At 40.0% G+C, this 21,199-nt stretch overlaps 1 protein-coding gene across 3 annotated transcripts in view; it reads left to right on the top strand.

Annotated features, from left to right (window-relative positions):
- The window catches only part of PDCD4 (programmed cell death 4), a 32,793-nt gene that overhangs the window by 3,055 nt on the left and 8,539 nt on the right, over nt 1–21,199 (top strand). Inside the window, exons 2-9 of one of the 3 annotated variants that reach the window (XM_077823170.1) lie at nt 4,311–4,455; nt 4,738–4,846; nt 5,880–5,987; nt 11,379–11,678; nt 12,266–12,360; nt 15,223–15,336; nt 15,570–15,791; nt 21,039–21,136. In XM_077823170.1, coding sequence (XP_077679296.1) covers nt 5,945–5,987; nt 11,379–11,678; nt 12,266–12,360; nt 15,223–15,336; nt 15,570–15,791; nt 21,039–21,136 — 872 coding nt within the window. In that variant the 5' untranslated portion in view covers nt 4,311–4,455; nt 4,738–4,846; nt 5,880–5,944. The remainder of the gene's footprint in view (nt 1–4,310; nt 4,456–4,737; nt 4,847–5,879; nt 5,988–11,378; nt 11,679–12,265; nt 12,361–15,222; nt 15,337–15,569; nt 15,792–21,038; nt 21,137–21,199) is intronic. The other 2 variants (XM_077823169.1, XM_077823171.1) reach the window with 2 other exon arrangements.

Here is a 21,199-nt window from a genome sequence, read left to right as displayed (position 1 = left end):
ATGAACCTATGGAGTGTCCGTGAGTGTAACAATTTAAAGTTCAATCTGTTTTGTTTTCTTAAGTGCGTTTACAGTAATTAAAGTGACACTGGAAAAATAACCTCTTGCTGTTTGCTCTATCTTTGTCTTTAATAGACATATCTGCTTAGTCTACTGATCAAAACCAAGTATCGTTGCTATGGAACAGAGAGCTGTGAAAGTTGGGACCTGGATTTTATTTCACATCAATAAAATTACTTATTTTTATCCTAGAGTAGTTTTTGTTATTGGGAATTACACAAAAGGAGGGGGGGGGGAGAAACAAGCTTTAAGTATCTGAGTTTGAATGCAAATAATACTAAAAATATTTAAGTTTTTGTTAAACACATCAACAGTCAATGATGGTATACATTCTTCTTCAATTACTGTGGCTTACCCAGATGTATGATCCATGTGGTTCCCTTCTGTCACCCCCCAAAAATCAATTTTGTGGCTGTAACCTCACTAAAAAAGAAAGTAAGTATCTGCTTGCATGGTGGAGGGAAGTGGTAGAACAAGTAAGTTATTTTTATCATTGATCAGTGGGGGCTGGTAACTTTCCAAAGCATGTTCGCACAGCTTGCATGTAAAAGTGCAAATACAGAGTCAGCTCAGAGGGGATATTTCAATTAAGTAATTGGACTAAGATATGAAAGATGTGGGTTCAGTTTCCAGCTCTGCCACAGACTTCTATGGCAAGTAATTTAATCTCTCTCTGCTTCAATTCTCCATCTCTAAAATAGAGAAAATAATACTAACTTTTACCATGTGTTTGTCTTGTATATTCTGCTGAGGCAGTGTAGTCTAGTTCAGTGGTTCTTGATCTTTATTCATTTTGCAGGCCCCTAAAAATTTTCAAATGGAGGTGCAGACCCTTTTGGAAATCTTAAGCATAGTCTGCGGACCCCAAGGATACGCAGAGAACAGTTTGAGAACCACTGGTCTAGTTGGTAGAACTCTGGACTGGGATTCAGGAGATACAGGTTCTGCCGGTGGTCTGCTGGGTGACTTTGGGCAAGTCACTTCATCTCTGTGCCTCAGTCACCCACTCTGTAAAATGAAGATAACGATACTGACCTCCTTTGCAAAGCTCTTTGAGATTTGCTTAAAAAAAACATTAACACCAAGTTTGAGTGTATATATCTACAGGATATATACTTAAGCTTTGGATTTGCTGTGAGGCACAAAAGCTCTTATCTTGTGAATGCGTGTGTGTAACTTGGAAAAATTTTTGTACATGACAAATTATTCTTCACTATATGAAGCTTTAGAAAATTGGTTTAAGCAAAATAGGCGCACATCATCTTGTGTTTAGACTTGCCTGTATTTATGACACAATGATACCAATATGCTCTTTGTACAGATTTTCAGATTTTATACTGTAGTAGATGAATAATAAGGGGTTTTAGTTAGGAAATGTGAGGTAGTCGTAAAACTGATGTTGAATACTAGCATTACCAAGTTTAAGCAAGCCCCTTTAATCATGCTGATTTAAAAAACAACCTAATTTAGGGGGGTAGTGAAGGTAGCTATTAAAAATAGAAATATATAACAAATGGAAGAAAGGGAGAAGTTGATAGCAATTGGACTGGAATTGTAGAAAATTCATAAGAGATGCAAAGGGACACAAGGAAGAATCTATGGCTAGCAGTGTTAAGCACAATAATTATAGAGAGTATTTAGATTTTATTAAGAACAAAAAGAATCCTGACAATTTTATTGGTCCTTTACTAGGTGGAAATGCTATAATTAGCAATAACAATGCAGAAAAGGCAGAAGTGTTCAATAAATATGTATTCTGTATTGGGGAGAAAACAGATGATGCAGTCTCATCATATGGTGATGATAACTCTTTCCATTCCGCTAGTATGTCTGGACGATATTAAACAGACGCTACTAAAGTTAGACATTTTCAAATCAGCAGGTCCAAATAAAATAACTTGCATCCCAGAGTTTTAACAGCTGGCTGAGGAGCTTGCTGGACCATTAATGTAGATTTTTCATCAAAAACAACGAGGAGCCCTTGCGGCACCTTGAAGACTAACAAATGTATTTGGGCATAAGCTTTCATGGGCTAGAACCTGCTTCGTCAGATGCATGGAGTGGAAAATACAGGCGCAGGTATAAATACATGAAAGGATGGGAGTTGCTTTACCAAGTGTGAGGTCAGTCTAATGAGACCATTCACTTAACAGCAGAATACCAAGGGAGGGAAAAAAATCTTTTGAAGTGGTAATGAGAGTGACCCATTTCAGACAGTTGACAAGAAGGTGTGAGTAACAATAGGGGGAAACTAGTAATTTAGTAAATTTTCAATAAGTCTTGGAGCACTGGGGAGTTCCAGAAGACTCTAAGAAAGCTAATGTGCTAGTTTTTAAAAATGGTAAACAGATAACCCTGGTAACTTACCAGTCTGTCAGCTGACATCAGTCTCCGGCAAGATACAGAGCAGTTGATAGGGGATTCAATTAATCAAGAATTGAAAGAGGGTAATAGAAACCAACATGGGTTTATGGAAGATAGTTTGACAGGATTTAAGTGGATATCATCTTTTTAATGAGATTACAAGTTTGATTAAAGATAATAGTGTTGACATATTTAGATTTCTATAAGGTGTTTGATTTGGTGCCATGTGACATTTTGATTAAAAAAACTAGAACAGTATAAAATTAACATGGCACACCTTAACTGGATTAAAAAAATGGCTGATAGGTCTCAATGTAATTGTAAATAGGGGATCATCGTTGAGCAGGTTTTTCCAGTGGGGCCCTGCTGGCATCAGTTTTTGGCCCAATGCTATTTAACATATCAGTGACCTGGAAGAAAACAAAATCATCACTGATAAAGTTTGCAGCTGTCTGCAAAACTTGGAGAGCATTAAATAATGAAGAGGACAGGTCACTGATTCTGATTGATCTGGATTTCTTGCTAAACTTGGTGCAAGCAAACAACATGCAATTTAATACTGCTGAATGTATACATCTAGGAACAAAGAATGCAGATCATATTTACAGGATGGTGGACTCTATCCTGGGAAGTAGTGATTGTAAAAAAAGATATGGTGGATAATTACCCAAAAGTAAGCTCCCAGTGTGACTCAGTGGCCAAAAGAGCTAATGTGATCCTGGGATACATAAACAGGGGACTTAAGAGGTTATTTTACCTCTATACTTGACACCGATGTGACCGTTACTGGCCAGGGATGGTGCCCACAATTGAGAGGGATGTTGATAAACTGGAGAGGCTGCAGAGAAGAACCAAAAGAATGACTAAAGGATTAGAAAATATGCCTTATAGTGATAGATAGAAGGAGCTCAATCTGTTTAGTTTAACGAAGAGGAAATTAATGGGGGACTTGATTAGTCTGTAAGTACCTGTGTAGAACAAATATTTGATGCATTCTTCAATATAACAGAAAAAAGTGTAACACAATCCAGAGGTTGGAAATGTAAGTTAAGGAATTTAGGCCAGGACTACACTATAGACCTATATCAGTATAATGGCTGTTGCTCAGGGGTGTGGAAAAATCTGCTGAGCAATGTAATTCTATCAACGTAACTCCCTGTCTAGACAGCGCTATGTCGATGGGACGGCTTCTCGTGTCAACATAGCTACCGCCTTTTGGGGAGGTGGATTAACTGTGTCTACATTCGCTTCTGTAGTGCTGTAAGTGGAGACAAGTCCTCAGACTGGAAATAAGGTTTAAATATTCAGCAGTGAGGGTAATTAACCACTGGAGTAGTTTACCAAGAGTCCTGGTGGATTTCCATCACTGGTAATTTTTAAATGAAGACTGCAGGTTTTACTAAAACATACTGTTCTAGGAATGGTTTTGGAGAAGTTCTGTGGCCTGTGTTTTACAGGAAGTCAGATTAGATGGTCACAGTGGTCCCTTCTGGCCTTGGAACCTAAGAATTAAAGTTAATATTTAGTCTGGAGGTGTACATTTTATCCATCTCTAGACTGACAGTGCAGTCTCTCGATTAGTGTGAACATGTGGGCTGTAAAGCTGAGGTGTGCTGGCACCCATGTTATAAGTGTTTGTAGTCTAAAATGGGGTTCTGAACCTGAGGGTCATGACCCCCCAAGGAATATTACAGACAGATGTCCTTTCCGTTTAGAAAATTTGAAGGTTGTCTCAAGTAGATTTGTGGGAGGTCCTGAACGGGGGGAGAAAAGTCCTCCTCGCTGGTAGTTGCTATTATAATAAATGTTAAAATTACTTCTCCTAGCTCTAGTATTCTGTAAGTCTCTTTATTACTATATAATTGTATTTTCCTTTTGTTTTAAAGGAGAAACACATCTGTAATGGAACATTCGACTCGGAAGAAGAAAATTAACCTTTTAAGATAGACGATCTTGATTCCCCTTCCTGAGTGAGCAGTACAAGAGAACACTTTTAGCATAATAAGAGTGCTTCAGAACTGGATGGTTGAGGTAATGCTGGAAGAAAGCTATTTTAAATGAAGTATTGGATGGCAAGGGGGAGAGGACACTGCCTTACTCAAGGTTAATTGTTTGAAATTGGGGTGTGATGTGAGAAAATTGGATTATACCCAGAAATTACTGTAAAAAGGCAAGTTTTATACCTTTAACCACTGGTTATTCATCACTGTAGTCAATAAGTCTGTTCTAGGCAAGTGAACTAGAGGAGAAAATGGGGAGGGTTGATGTCACCTAATGTCACAAGGTCGCCACTGAATAATAAAGTGTTTACAGGACTGCAACAGGTGGGAAGGGAAGAGAAGAGCCACTGAAATCTTATGGGAGAACTACACATACCAGTAACATTCACAATACTACAAAGTGATTCATGAAAATTTTGCAGGTAAAAGTTTTTGATAAATGATATAGCCAGTATGTCTTTGTGTACTGCCTATCTGATTCACTTGCATATTGTAGTCTTATTGGCTGAAATCTTCTTTAAGAAAAGGGGAGATGGGTGATGCCATCTCTTTCAAAATCTCATTATTCAGCTGTTCATAGAGATGAATGGGAAGGGAGGAGAGGAAAATAATAGTAATCTCTTTAGAAAGAGAGAATTCGTTCACCTTGGCCCCCAGCTAACAGAGTACATGTACACAGGAGAAGGAGAGAGCAGAGTATTCATGAGAGAATACAGAGGTGAGAGCTTCTCAGGTGTGTGTACTTGTGTAGAATAAATTTATATGGCCTACAGATCTATGTTTGGGTGTAGGACAGGCAATGAATTAGGATGCATGGTAAGGGCTTGTTTAGACTAGAAAGTTGTTATGCTTTAACTATAGTGGTATAGTTGAAGCAGTACATATATGCATCCACAGTAGGAGAGTTGGTGTCAAAGGATGCTTTAAACCCATATAGATAGTCATGTGTGGGAAGGGGAATACTATACTGGTATGAGTCACCTTTTCATTGGTGTAACTGTGCCTGCACTAGGGTTTTTACCAGTACACCAACCTCATAGGTCAGTTAGGGGTTGGGGTTTTTTTTTAGGGTGGCGGGGGGATTGTTCTTGTTTTTTTGTTTGTTTTTTTTTGTTAACCAACGTATATTGGTAAAACTTAAGTGTAGACTTGACCTTAGTTTTGGTGTTACAGTTCTGCACTTTATCTGTGCTGTTTATAAATAGTGCTCTCTCTGTTACATTTTCATCATCCCATGAATATTTTTACAGTACCAGTAAGTTAATGCTAATTAAAAAATAAAAATGAGTCTTAATACTTGAATTTGAGTGAAAATGAATGTTGACTAGGTGAAAGACTCCTAATATTCTAATTTAGTTAGACTTTAGTCCACTAGAAAAATCAAATATATTTCTGTATTCAATGTAATTGCATTTACTGTTTGTTTTTTTTTTCCTTTTTTCTTTCTTTTGTTAGGCCTGAAAGGAAAGCATTAAGATTTCTGTTTACAGTCAGTTCAGTTGAAGTGCAATTAAACAACTATGGAAGTAGAAAATGAGCAGATATATAATGTTAACCCAACAGGTATATAACCTTAGTTTTTGTATAGAAAGTACTGTTTAATTGACGCTGGAATTCCTTTTATTTGTCAATTGCATTGTGGTGGCTTTTTTTAATCAACATATTTCTTTAAAGATCTTCATGACAAACTTGGAGAAATCTATTTAGAAACACTTCTAACTATATTGCATTTTCTGCCTGATGTATTTCGTTTAAAGTTGGAATAATTGCATGCAAATAAAATGACTGTTCCTTAGGATTTCCTCTTTTCCTCCTGTTTGTTTTTTGTTTGCAACATCCCAAGTGGTTGCTTAACTAGAATAGTAGATGATAGGGACTTTGAAGTCATAATAATCTGATGTTTATAATTACTGTCACAGCAACTAGTTGTGATGTCACAAACACAGGAATGACTTCAGGTCAAGATTAAACAAGAGCAGATAAACTCCTTTGAAGCAGAAATTTTTTGCTCTCATGTAACTGTTCCTAGGATTAAAAGCAGACGAAACATAATAGGAACATAGCATAAGAATGGCAGTACTGGGTCAGACCAGTAGTCCAGCTAGTCCAGTATCCTGTCTTCTGTCAGTGGCCAGTGCCAGATGCTGCAGAGGGAATTAACAGAACACAGCAAGTTATTGAGTAATCCATCCCCTGTCATCCAGTCCTGGCTTCTGGCATTCAGAGATTTAGGGACCTCTAGAGCATGAGGTTGCGTTCCTGATCATATCGGTTTATAAGTATTGGTGGGCCTGTCTTTTGTGAACCCAATTATACTTTTGGCCTTCACAACATCTCCTGGCAATGAGTTCCACAGGTTGACCGTTTGGTGTGAAGAAATACTTCCTTTTTGTTTGTTTAAAATCTGCTGTTTATTAATTTCTTTGGGTGAGCACTCGGTCTTGTGTTATGTGAAGGGGTAACTAACACTTCCACCACATCATTCATGATTTTATAATCTTCTGTCATATATCCCCTCAATCATCTCTTTCCCAAGCTGAACAGTCTCAGTCTTTTTAATTTCTCCTCATATTATTCCTGAGGGAATTCTGCACCAAAAAATTAAATTCTGCACACAATATTTTAAAATTCTGCATATTTTCTTTGTCAAAGAAACGCAATATAATTGCGCTAATTTCAGTTATTTTGGTAATTTATTTCAAAATACGTGTCAGTAAGTATGTCTGTAACAATACAGACAACAAAAAAGATTCAGGAAATGTTTTTTGACAAATAGATTCCTTACTAATCATATTAGTAAAGAAATTTGAGTCAGGCACATGTGCCTCTGTCCCCATGTGGCCTTGCACCCCCCTCCCATTCAGCCCCCTGGCTCAGTGCTGTCACCCCATTAGCTCCTGTGTCCCCACCTCAGTCTGTCCCCCCCCATTAGCCCTCCTGAATGCCATTGCATGACTCCCCTTCACCCCCCAGAAGCCCTTTGCGCCCTGCTCTGTCTGTCCCTCCCCCGTGTCCTGTGCCACCTCCACCTGACCTCTGCCTCCTCCCTCTCTGTGGCTGGCTACCTTGGCTTGTGAGCTGGCTTCACTCTTGTGGTGCCACAGCAGCCCCTGGTGTGTGAAAGATGTAATTGCAGCGACTCTCTCTGGCAAAATGTATTTTCTGCGGGGGTTGGGGGGAGGGAAGGGAATCTGAAGGGGACATGAATTCTGCATGTGTACAGTGGCGCAGAATTCCCCCAAGAGTATCATATGGAAGCAGTTCCATACCTCTAATTGTTGCCCTTCTCTGCACCCTTTCCATTTCTAATATATCTTTATTTGAGATGGGGCTACCAGAACTGTTCTCAGTATTCAAGGTGTGGGCATACCATGGATTTATATTGTGGCAACAGTATTTTTTGTCATATTATCTATCCCTTCCCTAATAGTTCCTAGCATTCTATTAGCTTTTTTGACTACCACTGAGCAGATGTCTTCAGAGAATTATACACGATCATTCCAAGATCTTTGAGTGGTAACAGCAGATTTAGATTCTATCACTTTGTATGTATAGTTGGGAGTATGTTTTCCAATGTGCGGCACTTTGCATTATCAACATTGAATTTCATCTGCCATTTTGTTGCCTGGTGACCTAGTTTTGTGAGATTCTTTGGTAACTCTTAGCTAAGCCCAAAGCTGACTGCGATCTTGAGTAATTTTCTACCATCTGCAAACTTTGCCACCTAACTGTTCTCCCCGTTTTCGACATAACTTATGAATACATTGAACAGCACTGATCCCAGTACAAATCCTCAGGAGACCTTGCTATTTACGCCTTTCCACTGTAAAAATGACCATTTATTCCTACCCTTTGTTTCCTATCTTTTAAACAGTTACTGATCCACGAGAGGACCTTCCCTCTTATCCCATGACTGCTTACTTTGCTTAAGAGCCATTGGTGAGGGACTTTGTCAAAGGCTTTCTGAAAGTCCAAGTACACTATATCCACTGGATAACCCTTGTCCTCTACATGCTTGTTGACCCTCTCAAAGAATTCTATTAGACTGGAGAGGCATGATTTCCTTTTACAAAAGCCTTTGTATTGCTAAACTCATCCTGATCATAAAGTTAATAGAAGATGAACTGGTTGTACTTGCTCAGTAAATACAATGAGTCTCAGGCTTTCTTTATACTAGAAAACTGGACTGACTTAACTAAATTATTGGCGATAAACCTAATGTAGGTGCACTGTAAGCAGATTAATTTTTGTTTAAATTGCTTTAGATGATCAGTTTTAAGATAAATTTATAATAAGCAAAGATTAAAGGTTTTAAGTGTGTCTACATTAGTGGTTGTATCAGTTTAACTGGATCCATTTCGCTAAACTGGTTCACTTTTTCATTATGGGTAAAGACTTACTGATGTAGAATGCTTTTTATTGCAGTGAAACTTCAAAAGGAAATATTTTTTTCTATTTGTACTTAAACTATTTATTTAAATTTTAAACACTTTTTAGAGAAGGAAGACTTGTGGCACCTTAGAGACTAACAAATTTATTTGAGCATAAGCTTTCGTGAGCTACAGATCACTTCATGAAAGCTTATGCTCAAATAAATTTGTTAACCTCTAAGGTGCCACAAGTCCTCCTTTTCTTTTTGCGGATACAGACGGCTGCTACTCTGAAACTTTTTAGAGAGAAACTTCTAGTTACTCTTCTCAAACTGCACTTAATGCATTTACCCAGCTGTGTAGTGGATGGCAAGACTATAGAGCTTAAAACATACCGGTAATTGTGTATGGCCCAGTGCCAAAACTAATGCTTAATTGTTTAACATATTCTTAGTCTAATGAAGTGACTAATTCTCACTGTGGTGTAGTTGCTTACAGAATTATAAAGGTAAGCTGTTTGTGCACGAAAGGGAAAAAGTATCTTCTCAATAGCCTTTGTTCAAATTTCTTTTTTTTAAAATAGTCATGTTAGGGTTAATTGTAAGAATGTAATGTTTCAGCATTGTAACAATGTGTTGGCCCTTCCAGGTTGAGGAGTACTTCTGGGAAGATTTCCACATTACTGATCTAGAGACTGAGACCAGAATTGAATGACAAGGGTTGACTGTAGCTTCACTCTTGTCACGCTGCCTGGTATACAACTAAGAGTGCCAATCTCAGGTCATATTGCCAAAATACAGGGCATGTATCTCAGACTGGTGGTATATTCTATCACCAAGCCAATAAACAATGTGTGCTTTCAGAGTACTATACTAGTTATTATGGAGCCAGAGACAGTCCCCTTCAGGCACTCTAGCCCCTCCTGCACCACCCAGACTTCTGTGATAAATGACCATTAAAACCAGAAATAGCATATATTAGGTTCTTCCAACTCCAAAGAGCCAGACACACACACCCCAGATCAACATGTACTTACAGGATCTCACCAAATACCACGCTGCAGCCAATCTTTAGTAACCTAACTAAAGATTTAGTAATAAAAAAGAAGGTATTAAATGGTTAACATGAATCATCTACAAATTCTGAATTCAGCTGTAATGTATATCAGGATAATAGGGTTGATGTTAAATCTGCCAGTTTGTAAAAAGTTTCTCTGGTGCCTCTCAAATATTGGGGTCCTCAGTCCATTGTTCAAAACTTTTTTTTGTTAGAAATCACAGTCCAGAAATGTAGAACAGGAAAGAGGCAAAGAAATGTCACACTCTCCAATTTATATCCCTCAGTCCATGTGCATGGAAAGTTACTGTCTCAGACAAGGAGTCCGGGATCATATGTTCTATGTGCCGTGCTGAGTCGTGAGGCATTCATTGTCTACATGCTCTGAGGCATCCTCAGGAAGAGTTGATTCTCTTTAATGGCCTATCAACCATAACTGGCTGGCTTTGATTTAAATTTGTCTTGGGCATGTTACCCAGGAACACGTTTGAGATACAAACACATAGCAAAGATTCATAACTTCATATACAGTGATAATACATGAATATAAACAGGATAACATTGTTCAACAGATCACAACTTTTCCAGTGATACCTAACAAGGCATACTTTGCACAAGATTTATTGCCATTGTATAATGGTGGTTGCCACAATAATAGAGGGTCACTTTTTTTTTTTTTTTTTTTTTTTTATATATATAGTCACAACTCTCTCTTCAGTAGTAAGGGCAAAGCTGGCTCAGGGTAATTCTCACCCAGTCTCTTCCTGAGAAGCAAGAGAGCAGGGATCGCTAGGAAGAGTAGTTTTTTGGTGGCTGAGTTGTAAACCTGGGCTGGGGAAGGGCATTGTGGGAGATAAGAGGGTAAGTAAACCCCAGGTGTAAGCATTGTGTCCGGAAGTGTTTGCAGAACCAGCCCAATAAAGTTTAGTGAAACACTTTCTATTTGTATGCCGTCGCACCTAGGTAAAGATTCCAATTTTTTAAAAAAGTTGTTTTACTGCTTATCAACCAATAAGCCAGTTTTTAATTGGTGGCATGCTGAGAAACTTCCAAGTTTTTACTTTTGCACTTTATTATCTCTTATTTCTATTGCAGCCAGTGGTACTCTGTGAATTTTACTTAAGGAAAATGGATGTTTTACTGAGTTCGAGGGACATTACAAACCAAAGTAGCTCCATGCTTGTTTACAGAACCTCTTTACATGGTTTATCTATTTGTAAATTGTTCATTCAGTTGCTCTTCACCCACCCACATACATGTTCTTTGGCATATAGCCTAGGCAGAGGAGAAAGGGAGAGCTTTATTTCCCATTATGCCACTGCACCGGCAATGGAAAAGCAACAAATTTGCCTTAAATAAAAGTAATTGGAATGTGGTCAGGTACTTTGGTTCAGCAACCTTACATCTAATGTTTCTTTTATATTACAGGTTTCCATTTTAAACATGTAATTTTTTAAAATCATGATGAATATTTTGTATATGCTTAAAGCAGTGACTAGATTTTTCTTTGTGTCTTTTCTCTTTTGAGAACTTGATCATCTAAGTGACACTCCATTTTCTGGTGAGGAAGAAAATGGTGGAAGTGAGGAAATAAAGACAGAAATCAATGGAAATTGGATAGCTGCATCTTCCATTAATGAAGCTAAAATTAATGCTAGAGCAAAGAGGCGGTTAAGGAAAAATTCTTCTCGTGATTCTGGGAGAGGAGACTCTGTTAGTGATAATGGAGAGGCACTGAAAAGTGGAGTCACTGCACCAACAAGTCCAAAGGGAAAATTTCTGGACAGACGATCCCGGTCTGGAAAAGGAAGGGGACTACCAAAGAAAGGTTGGTGTAGCCTACTAAGAAGTGTCTCTGCTTATGGGCTCTTGTCCAAAGGCATGTTTTTCCATTAGGATTCTCTTCTCCCGAAACAACATTTTCTGTCTATCCTCCCATTCAGTAGTTCTTTTTTTAATGGTTGTATGGGGATGGCCACAGCAGATAGCTATCCTATCTTTAATAATGGATGTGGTATGCATGCACACATGCATTATTCATTATATAAAGCACAATCAACTTCTTTGGGATACTACATTGTATTGTACATTATGATATAACAATCTACAGATCTTGAGGCTTACAATGGAATTTATATCAGGGATACTCCCTTTAATAACTTAAAGCACAATTATTTCAACCTTCAGCACTCTTCATGCTGCCTCATGTTGCTTACAGTTTCCTGACTCAAGTGGTGCAAAGCCCAAATGGCTGGGAGTGGAAAGATATTCTGCAAATACTTCTGCATAGTCTGGAAAATCTGAGACTTACACACATGTGCCCGAATGAGGCATGATAGTATGGAGATACTTTGAGCTCAACCCAGCATTTACCATAAGCTGGCTGTCTTTTTTCACTTTTGCATGTTTTGCCAGGTGGTGCAGGCGGCAAAGGTGTTTGGGGTACACCAGGGCAAGTATATGACGTGGAGGAAGTGGATATTAAAGATCCCAACTACGATGATGACCAGGTGAGCAAATGTTTTATTATATACAGTGCAAGTTTGAGATGGAAATAGCCTTTTTATTCACTGTAATTGATGTCACATTTGTAAAGGCTTGATCCTAAAGATGTTAAACACTCTGACCCTGATAAAGTGGATGCTTTAACTTTTTAAGCGCATGAGTAGGCCCATTCACTTACAAAGAGGTTGGAGTAGCCTGCTAAGGTGGTCTTGGTTTGTCTAGTGGGACTACTCATGCTTAAATTAAACATTTTGCTTAAAGTGCTTTGCTGGATCAGGGCCATGGTACTTAGCACCTTGCAGGATTAAGCTCTAATTCTGTATTTAAATTTAAAAATTCAAGAAAAAATGTTTTTCTCAGTCCTCTAAGAAAAAACTACCAAATTAATAACATTTTAATTACAATTTAATCTTTTTATAAAAATGCCTACATTCTTGTATTGGTTTTGTGAATGCTAGTTTTGTAGTAAACCATCAGGGTCTCTTACTACAATAATATTTTGCAATGTTAAGTTGGTATCAACAGAAGTGAAAACAAATTCCATTTTCAGTATTTCATTACTCTAGTGTTGGTACTGATTTTTTAGGCGCCTATTGCATATGGAGAAAAAGAGTAGTAGACAAATCAGATTCTTGGCATATACTTTATGCTAAAGACACAGAGGTATAACTGCAAGTATGCGTGGTAGCTTTTTCTCTTCTTTGTTTTAAATTATTAGACATGAACACTAAATACTTCAGGTCTCTGAAGGAGTTCAAAGCCAGGACAGCTTTGTTTTTAACTTTCTGCAGTCGCTCATTGTACAGACTCTGTGCAGTTGGTAGAGGGGGAAAAACTGCTTATATGTTCCTTATCTTCAGTATTTGGGTATGAACCAAGATAAAATCAATTTCAAGGTGGAACACTGTGGCTTTTTAATACCGTGGTGCACATCAAATCTAGGAAATCAGCTTGATGCTCTGCTTTGAAGGTAAAATATAGATCTAATGGCTGAAGTCAAAAGGTTCTTTAACGGTGGTGTTGGCACCGCTGCCCACACTGTGTCACAGCTTAAGGGGGTGTATCTTGACAGCTAAGTAGAGAGATGCATAAAGTAGTCACTTGTATTTTGGCCCTCTCAAATAGTGTATAGTAGCTTGTTGAGGGCTGAGAATAAATAGTCTGAATCTAAGGCTACAGCCAATATTTAAAGAGCCTAGGACAGAGGTCCCCAAACTCTGAGGTGCATCCCCTAGGGGGGGTGCTGAGGAATGTTCGGGGGGGCATGGCGGGGCCTGGGCCAGCCCCCACGGTGGGTGGGGCGGGAGGCACCACCTAGCCCTACTCCAACTGTGGGTTTGTTCCTGGCCCTAGCCCTGCCCCCAGCTGTGGCCCCAGCCTTGCCTCCTTGCTCCTGTCTGTGCCCACCCTGGGGGCCGGGGGGGTGGGGAGGGTGTGCTCCTGGCAGGGATGCAGACGGGGTAAGCAGGGGGCATGACTGTGTGAAAAGTTTGGGAATTTGGGGCCTAGGATAAGTGTGTCAATGTCCACCCTCAAGTGTGGCTTTCCCTTCCAGTGCTTACAGTTGAGTGGATCACAGGGAGTTATAGACCCAGTTTAAAAAAAACAAACAAACTCCCAAAATTTAAAAATCAAGCCGAACTGCTATGTTCAGACCATGTTAAGTATTGATTTCCTGTTTAGCTTCCCCATTAGGCAGCACCATGTTACACCTTTTGTCCAAGCTGTACTCTTCCCTGTGATGGCTCTCTTGTACATGGAGGCTGCAGTTCCCCTCTGAACTACAACTTAATACCATATGCAGTGTGCAGCACAGACTCTGTCATGGTGGTCCAGGACAGTAATATATCTATTTCTGTCCCCCCCAACCCGACATAATCTGTTACCAAATTGTCCTTCCATCCCATTCCTTCCACACACACACATCCCTATCTACCTGCTTACCTATGAATATTAGCAGGTCAGTCCAGGAGGAGTGGGGAAGTGAGGGATATGGAGCAAGATTGGCTGTGCTGGAGTTCTGGTTCTTAGGCTTATATTGCCCTGCAAGGTCAGGCTTCCCAGTGGCCAATTGCTGCATGAACTCTTCCCCCTTGTGAGTGCCTCTAACTGACTTTACCAAACACCCTGAAAATTAAATGCCCAGTCCTTTCCCTCCTTCACACTTTTTACATGTTATTGGCTGTCGGCCGTGTAGCTGTTATGAAAAACAGGCTGCTTCTTGATTGGGAAGGGTAGAGTAGCTTGTGGGGAAAGATACAAGGTGTCTGGTTAAGCTTTTGCCTTCCTGCAGGGCTGGATATGAGTTTGTCTCCTTCCCTTCCATATATAGTACATGACAACTTTGTTTCTAACAGTATGGTGCCAGAAGAATCCTAGGTGCTTACAATGTTGGAAGTTACAATGTTACTTACTTGTAAATAGAAAAGGAGTACTTGTGGCACCTTAGAGACTAACGAATTTATTTGAGCATGAGCTTTCGTGAGCTACAGCTCACTTGCATCTGATGAAGTGAGCTGTAGCTCACGAAAGCTCATGCTCAAATAAATTCGTTAGTCTCTAAGGTGCCACAAGTACTCCTTTTCTTTCTGCGAATACAGACTAACACGGCTGTTACTCTGAAACCTGTCATTACTTGTAAATACAGCTTTTATATTTTAGGGAAATGTAATCTTTGTTCCAGAACTGATCAGCTTCCACAAACTGATTACAAAGGCATGGTGCAGTCATTGCTGATAGAAATCTTGGCTGCTAGTACCAAAGATGATTTAAAAGCATTTAAGCTCTGCAATAAAGAGAGCAAGGGAGATGCTGTTGCTGTTTAGATTCAGTATCTGATTTCTTTTATTTATTTTTTTTTTAAACAGGAGAATTGTGTCTATGAAACTGTAGTTCCACCTTTGGATGAAAGAGCATTTGATAAAACTTTAACACCAATGTTACAGGAATACTTTGAACATGGAGATACTAATGAAGTTGCGGTATGTCTGATAAGTTGTATTTTTAAAAATATCACACTTGACATGGGAAGTCACAGCCAGTTACAAACGAGATTATTGAGGTGCTGATATGGAAATGCACAGTTAAAGCATCCAAACAACCTTCTCTCTGCCCTTGTAGTGATCATTTGAATTTTTTTAAATTAAATCTTTAAACTGTTTTATTAATATTTTTTTATTAAAATGTTAATATATTTTCTTCAAATCTTATTTAGGAGATGCTGAGGGATTTAAATCTTGGTGAAATGAAATACAGTGTGCCAGTGTTGGCCGTATCATTGTCATTAGAGGGGAAGGCTAGTCACAGAGAAATGACATCTAAGCTCCTCTCTGACCTTTGTGGGACAGTAGTGAGCACAAGTGATGTGGAAAAATCGTTTGATAGGCTACTTAAAGAACTACCTGAATTGATGTTGGATTCTCCCAGAGCGCCACAGGTATGCCTACAGACAGCCCTTTGCACCAGATCTTTGACTTTGGCCTCCATGGCTAGTGTTGTTCAATTTACACCTTATTTCATGAAGCAGTTTATGTATTTTAGTGGCATTATCATTTATATGCTATAGCTCCCTTCTGTCTCACCACGCCCCTTCCTAACTCCCAGATTGATGTTTTAATTTGAGAAGTTTCCCTTTTTGTTTTTTTAAATTTGTGTAGCAAAACTAACCCTTATTCAAGTAGTCTCCCTAGAGGTGCCCCACTTCAGGTGTGCATGTGCCCCACTTACCTCTGAGCAGAGATTTTTTTGTTCGTAGTAGTGCCCATTTTTAGCCCTTGCTGGCACTCCAGATATTCTTGTGCCCCATTGCAAGGATACATAAAGCTGTGAAGGCAAACTGCCCTCAGTTCCTTCTCAGCTGCCTAATGGCTTGAGACAGAGCTTCCACTGTGCACACTTCAGCTTTGCTCTAGCTTGGCCTCAAGTCTTTAGTTCAGTTTTAGTTCTTTTGATAATCGTACTGTAGCACAGAGGGTCTCCTGTTCTTTGCAAACAACTCTTATCTCAACCTGACAAACGCATGTCTTGCAGGGTATTTATTATTCATCAAGAGTAGCATGGTAAGGAATCTACGGAAAGCTCTTAACTTGTCAAGGTTCATAATTGTTGCAAGCTGTACGTACATGTAATATATAAAGAATATATTTATATAGAAAATATGCTTTATAGACTTGACATAAAAGTTAGTCACTCAGGGACAATATGTTTCTGTGGTGTCCCATTCAAGCAGGAGGGAGTTGTCATATCAGCCTAGTTTGTTATGATGTAAAGCAAGACTAGGTTGTTTAGCCTTGCTCTATCCTAAAACTGTCAATGGGGGTAAAAAAGGAACATTACAACAGACAAAACCTTACAAAGGCTCAGCCTGTCTGAATAAAGACAAAAGACTGATTCAATATCGGAGAGAGAGGAGGAAGACACTCTTCCTCCTTTCAGTGAGGAGACATCTTGGGAGCAGGGATGTTCTCATGGAAAAATTGGATCCTGGTTCCTGTGAAGCCAGCCAGCTCTTTAACAGACTGAACTTGGCAGGGAAAACTTACTTTATTAAATAGGAAAGGTAACTATTAATAAGCGTAGACAGGTTTGTAGGTTTTAGGATTTTGTTTTGATTTCATTTGTTTCCACCACTCTCCGGTTCTTAGTTAACTCTGTATTCTTTTTTAAGTAAACCTACTTTTGTTTTGTTGTAAGTGCTCACATGTGATGTGTGTATTTAAAAAAAATTATTTATTTATTTATTTATTTTTTTACAGGAACAGTAGTTTAAGGTAAAACTAGTGAACTGGGGTACACTGCTCCTTTGGGGGCAGAGGATCTGGGATTTCTTTGATTAGCCAGAGACGGGCTGGATATCACAAGGGAATGATTCAAAGGGACTCTGGGGCTGGGGTACACCTGTTCATCTGCAAGGGAAAAACAGGGCTTGAACAGCCCAGAGGAGAGAGCTCCCTAACACCACCAGCCTGTTAGCCATTCAAGCAAACACCCAGTTACCACAAGCAAGACTTCATTGTGTTGCAGGCAGGTGGGTAACAAGGTGACTCTCAATCCTGGGTACCCAGAGAACCATCACAAATACCTTTTAAGTTTATTTGGGGGGTTTATATTTAATACCCTGCCCCCCAAATTCTGAGGGGTTTGCCTGAGGGGTTATTGTCGACCAGGTATTCCAGTATCCCTGGGTTTCAAGTGTATCCCATATCTGGTGTGTGGGAGATACCCACATCTCAGCCAAGTGCAAGATCTCAGTTTCTAAAAGTAGATCTAGGAAAAAAATAGATTAAACTTTGGCTCCTCGTGATGGAATACTGCCTCTGACCAGCCTTGAATCCAGGCCTAGATACCACCCCCACTGCCCTGGACATCCGCCTCCGAGTGATCAGGGTGATGTTGACTCCCCAACCCCCACCTAGGTCTTCATAATCTTAGATCTTCCAAGAACAAGCATTCTGGATCTCCTAAGATAGAGCCTACGTCAAAAGAGCTTCAGTCACCATCAAGATCGACCATTTGGGACTTTTTTATTCTCGTACCCTCCTCACAACTAAAAGAGTTGTGAGGGTTGTTATGGAGCATGGTAGACAACATCCTACTGAGTCTACACTGGGTCAGTAAAGACCAAAAGCACCTCAACCTCTTTGGGTGTAAAAACTTCTCCTGTGCAACGCTCCAGTTTAGAAAAGAGAATTATCAGACTTTGATGGCAAACTATGATCACACCAAATATGGCAAACTCAACACTTTTTTTAAATGATCATCTTTCCTTCAGAACACTGGGAACAGTTCTAGGCTACCATAACTAAGGGTCATCTGTCAGCACGGACCGTCTTGCAAGCTTCCCTACATGCAGTTGACACTGCAGCTTGTTCCATCTCAACTGCTATTGTCATGTCAAGCATCTTGGCTGCAGCTGTCGGATTGCCTAAGGAGGTTCAGATTACTGAAGAAGACCTTCCCTTTGGTGGACTGATGCGTGAGTGAGTCCACCAACTAATCCTTGCACACCTTTACTGGATTCAAGGGCCACACACAGGTTTCGGTGTTTATATGCAACTGCAGATAAAAGAAAATTTAGCAGAGCCCAAACGACAGAGAAATCCCATCTGGTCCAATTCTTCAGCTTTCATAGACCAGCCAAACTGCCTTAGAGACCAAGATATCAAAAGAAGAGGCCTCCCGCTATGACCACTAATATCAGCCAGCCTTGTGTCATCATTTAAACCTCAAATTTGGTGGTGTAGTTGAGGGTTCAGAACAACTCTATCTTGGGATTCTTCAGTTACAACATACTACCTGCTTCCCTTCCTTTGGAGATAGTTTCTCCAGTTTTCAACCTGTATGGGAGCAAATTACATCTGACGACAAATGGGTTTTGGAGGTTATAACCTCAAGTTACTCAATCCATTTCCCTGTCCCTCCTTAGGGACTCTCTTTTTCACGAACATTTGCTGAGACAGGAGACCACCTCCCTTCTATGCATAGGAGCCATGGAACTTGTTCTAGTCTGCCACAGAAGGAAGAGGTTTTACTCCAAGTAATTTCTGGTCCCCAAAAAAGAAGGGGGGATGGAGATCAATATTAGATCTTGACTTCCAGACACCTTCATGAAATTACAGAAATTCAGAATGGTAACTCTTGCAAATATACTTCTGTCATTAATTCCGGAGATTGTTTTGCAGCCTCGACCTCCAGGGCACATACCTTTTGTAAGAGGAGTGAATGGCAACGTGAAAAGTATCTAGTATAGAGTGCTCCGCTTCAGCCTTTCATCTGCCTGCCAGGGTATTTCCAAAGTCCTAACAGTAATAGCTCTTCACCTTTATCAGTGAAGAAGAAGACTCTTCCCCTACCTTGACGATTGGCTGTATGATGCATGACCAGAACTTGAAGTTCTCTCTGCAATACAGACAGCCATGATCCTATTCTGCAACCTAGAACCTCAAAATGATACAGAAAAATCCATTCTAACTATACTTCAACAGATTTCATAGAAGCTTCTTTGGATGCTGTAACATTCAGAGTGTGCCTCCTTATGGACAGACTTAGGACACTGACAAGACTTACTGCCAAAATTCAAAATAAACCCCCATACCAATGGCAACAAATTGCCTCCAACTGCTGGGTCGTTTGGCAGGTTATACTTTTTGTCACACAACATGCCAGCTACATCTTTGCTGTGTCCAGGTTGCTCCAGAATTGTTTATATCCCCAACAAACATGGTCTAGGCAAGTTGGTGTCTATCCCTGGTTGGGTGCTAGATTCACTTGGTAGAACGACCTATCCAAAGGCTGTGCAGGAGTTCCTTTACCCACCCTCTGCCTATCATCTACCATAATTTTGGATGCACCAGTTGTGGGATGGGGAGCTCTGCTTTGGTGGGGGAACACACTATCCAGAACAAATGGTTGTCTCAAGTCTCTCCTACACATCAACCTCCTAGAATTATGGGCAATCAGAAATGCCTGTATCCACTTTGCTTCCTTAATCAGAAGCCAGTCTGTCAGTCATGAGACAATGTAGCCTGAACATTCTACCTAAATCATCAGAAAGGGATGAGATCCCCTTTTTTGTGCTAAAGCAATAAAGCTATGGAATTGGTGTATAGCCAATCACATTCTCTCAGCACACCATGACTGATGCTCTGAATTCTCCCAGGATTATGAGTGGGAGCTGGACCCTTGAACCCTCAGATTTTTCTGACCTGGAGGTTTCTGCAAGTGGACATCTTTGCAGCTGCCGCCAACAAAGTGCGAGAAAGTCTGGGTCATCAGTCTTTGGGAGATGTCTCTCATTTGTTGAAATGAGGGGCCTTCTCTGCATATCCTCCAACACCATTGATTCCGAAGGTATTGCACAAGATCAATCAAGACAAAGCCAGAGTTACTCTAGTTGCACCAACTTGACTGAGGCTGGTTTGGTACGCTTACCTGATGTGCCTTGCTTCTTTTCCATCTTTTCAGCTTCTGACCATTTCCTGTCTGCTGTCTCAGGATACTGGTCTGTCTCTCCATCCTCTAACTCTGGCACTGTTAAATGTACCAATGGTTCAATTTGCTAAGCAGCAACCTGGGCATCAGTGCACACTTTCTCCGTGCAGTACACGTTGATACATGCTTCTAGATTGGTGGTGGTTGTCATGGCAGTCCTTTCTTCAGTATTGGATTCAGCTCCAAAGACCTGTCTTTCTTCAAGGGATACCACTCAGGAGTCACCTGAAGTGAAGCCCCCACAGGCCAATATTAAAAGAAAGAGAAGTTACCCATCTTGTGCAGTCACTGGAGTTCTTCTAGATGTGTGCCCCTATGGGTACTCCACTACCTGCCTTCCTTCCCCTGTGCTTCAAAGTTTTATCTTGCGTGACTTCATAGTAGAGAATGAGCTGAGGGTGGCATGCCTGTACATTTGTGTATATCCTTGGTATGGGGCATGAGGATGACAAGCTCATGACTAGATCAAATGGGCACTGCTATTGAAAATCTCCAATCAAAGATGCATGGGGTCTGTGTGCACCCAAAATGGAGCACCCATAGGGACATACGTCTTGAATAATTCCAGCTACTACTCAAGGTGAATAACCTCCACATTTTAAAAACAAAACCTAAATAACTATGCAAGTTTAAAATGTCTGTTCGGAAATCCTGTGGAATTCAGTGTCTCAAAAATATTTCTCTTCTGTTGCAGTTAGTGGGCCAATTTATTGCTAGAGCAGTTGGAGATGGGATTTTATGTAGTACTTACATAGACAGCTACAAAGGCACCGTGGATTGTGTCCAGGCTCGGTAAGTGATTGCTCTTTGTAGTTAGTGTTTATAGTTCAGTTGTTGTTTTGTTTTTTTTTTTAA

This window comes from Eretmochelys imbricata, chromosome 7 (assembly GCF_965152235.1).
Source record: "Eretmochelys imbricata isolate rEreImb1 chromosome 7, rEreImb1.hap1, whole genome shotgun sequence".
Taxonomy (NCBI): Eukaryota; Metazoa; Chordata; order Testudines; family Cheloniidae; genus Eretmochelys; species Eretmochelys imbricata.
This window is presented reverse-complemented; position numbering and strand designations above follow the sequence as displayed.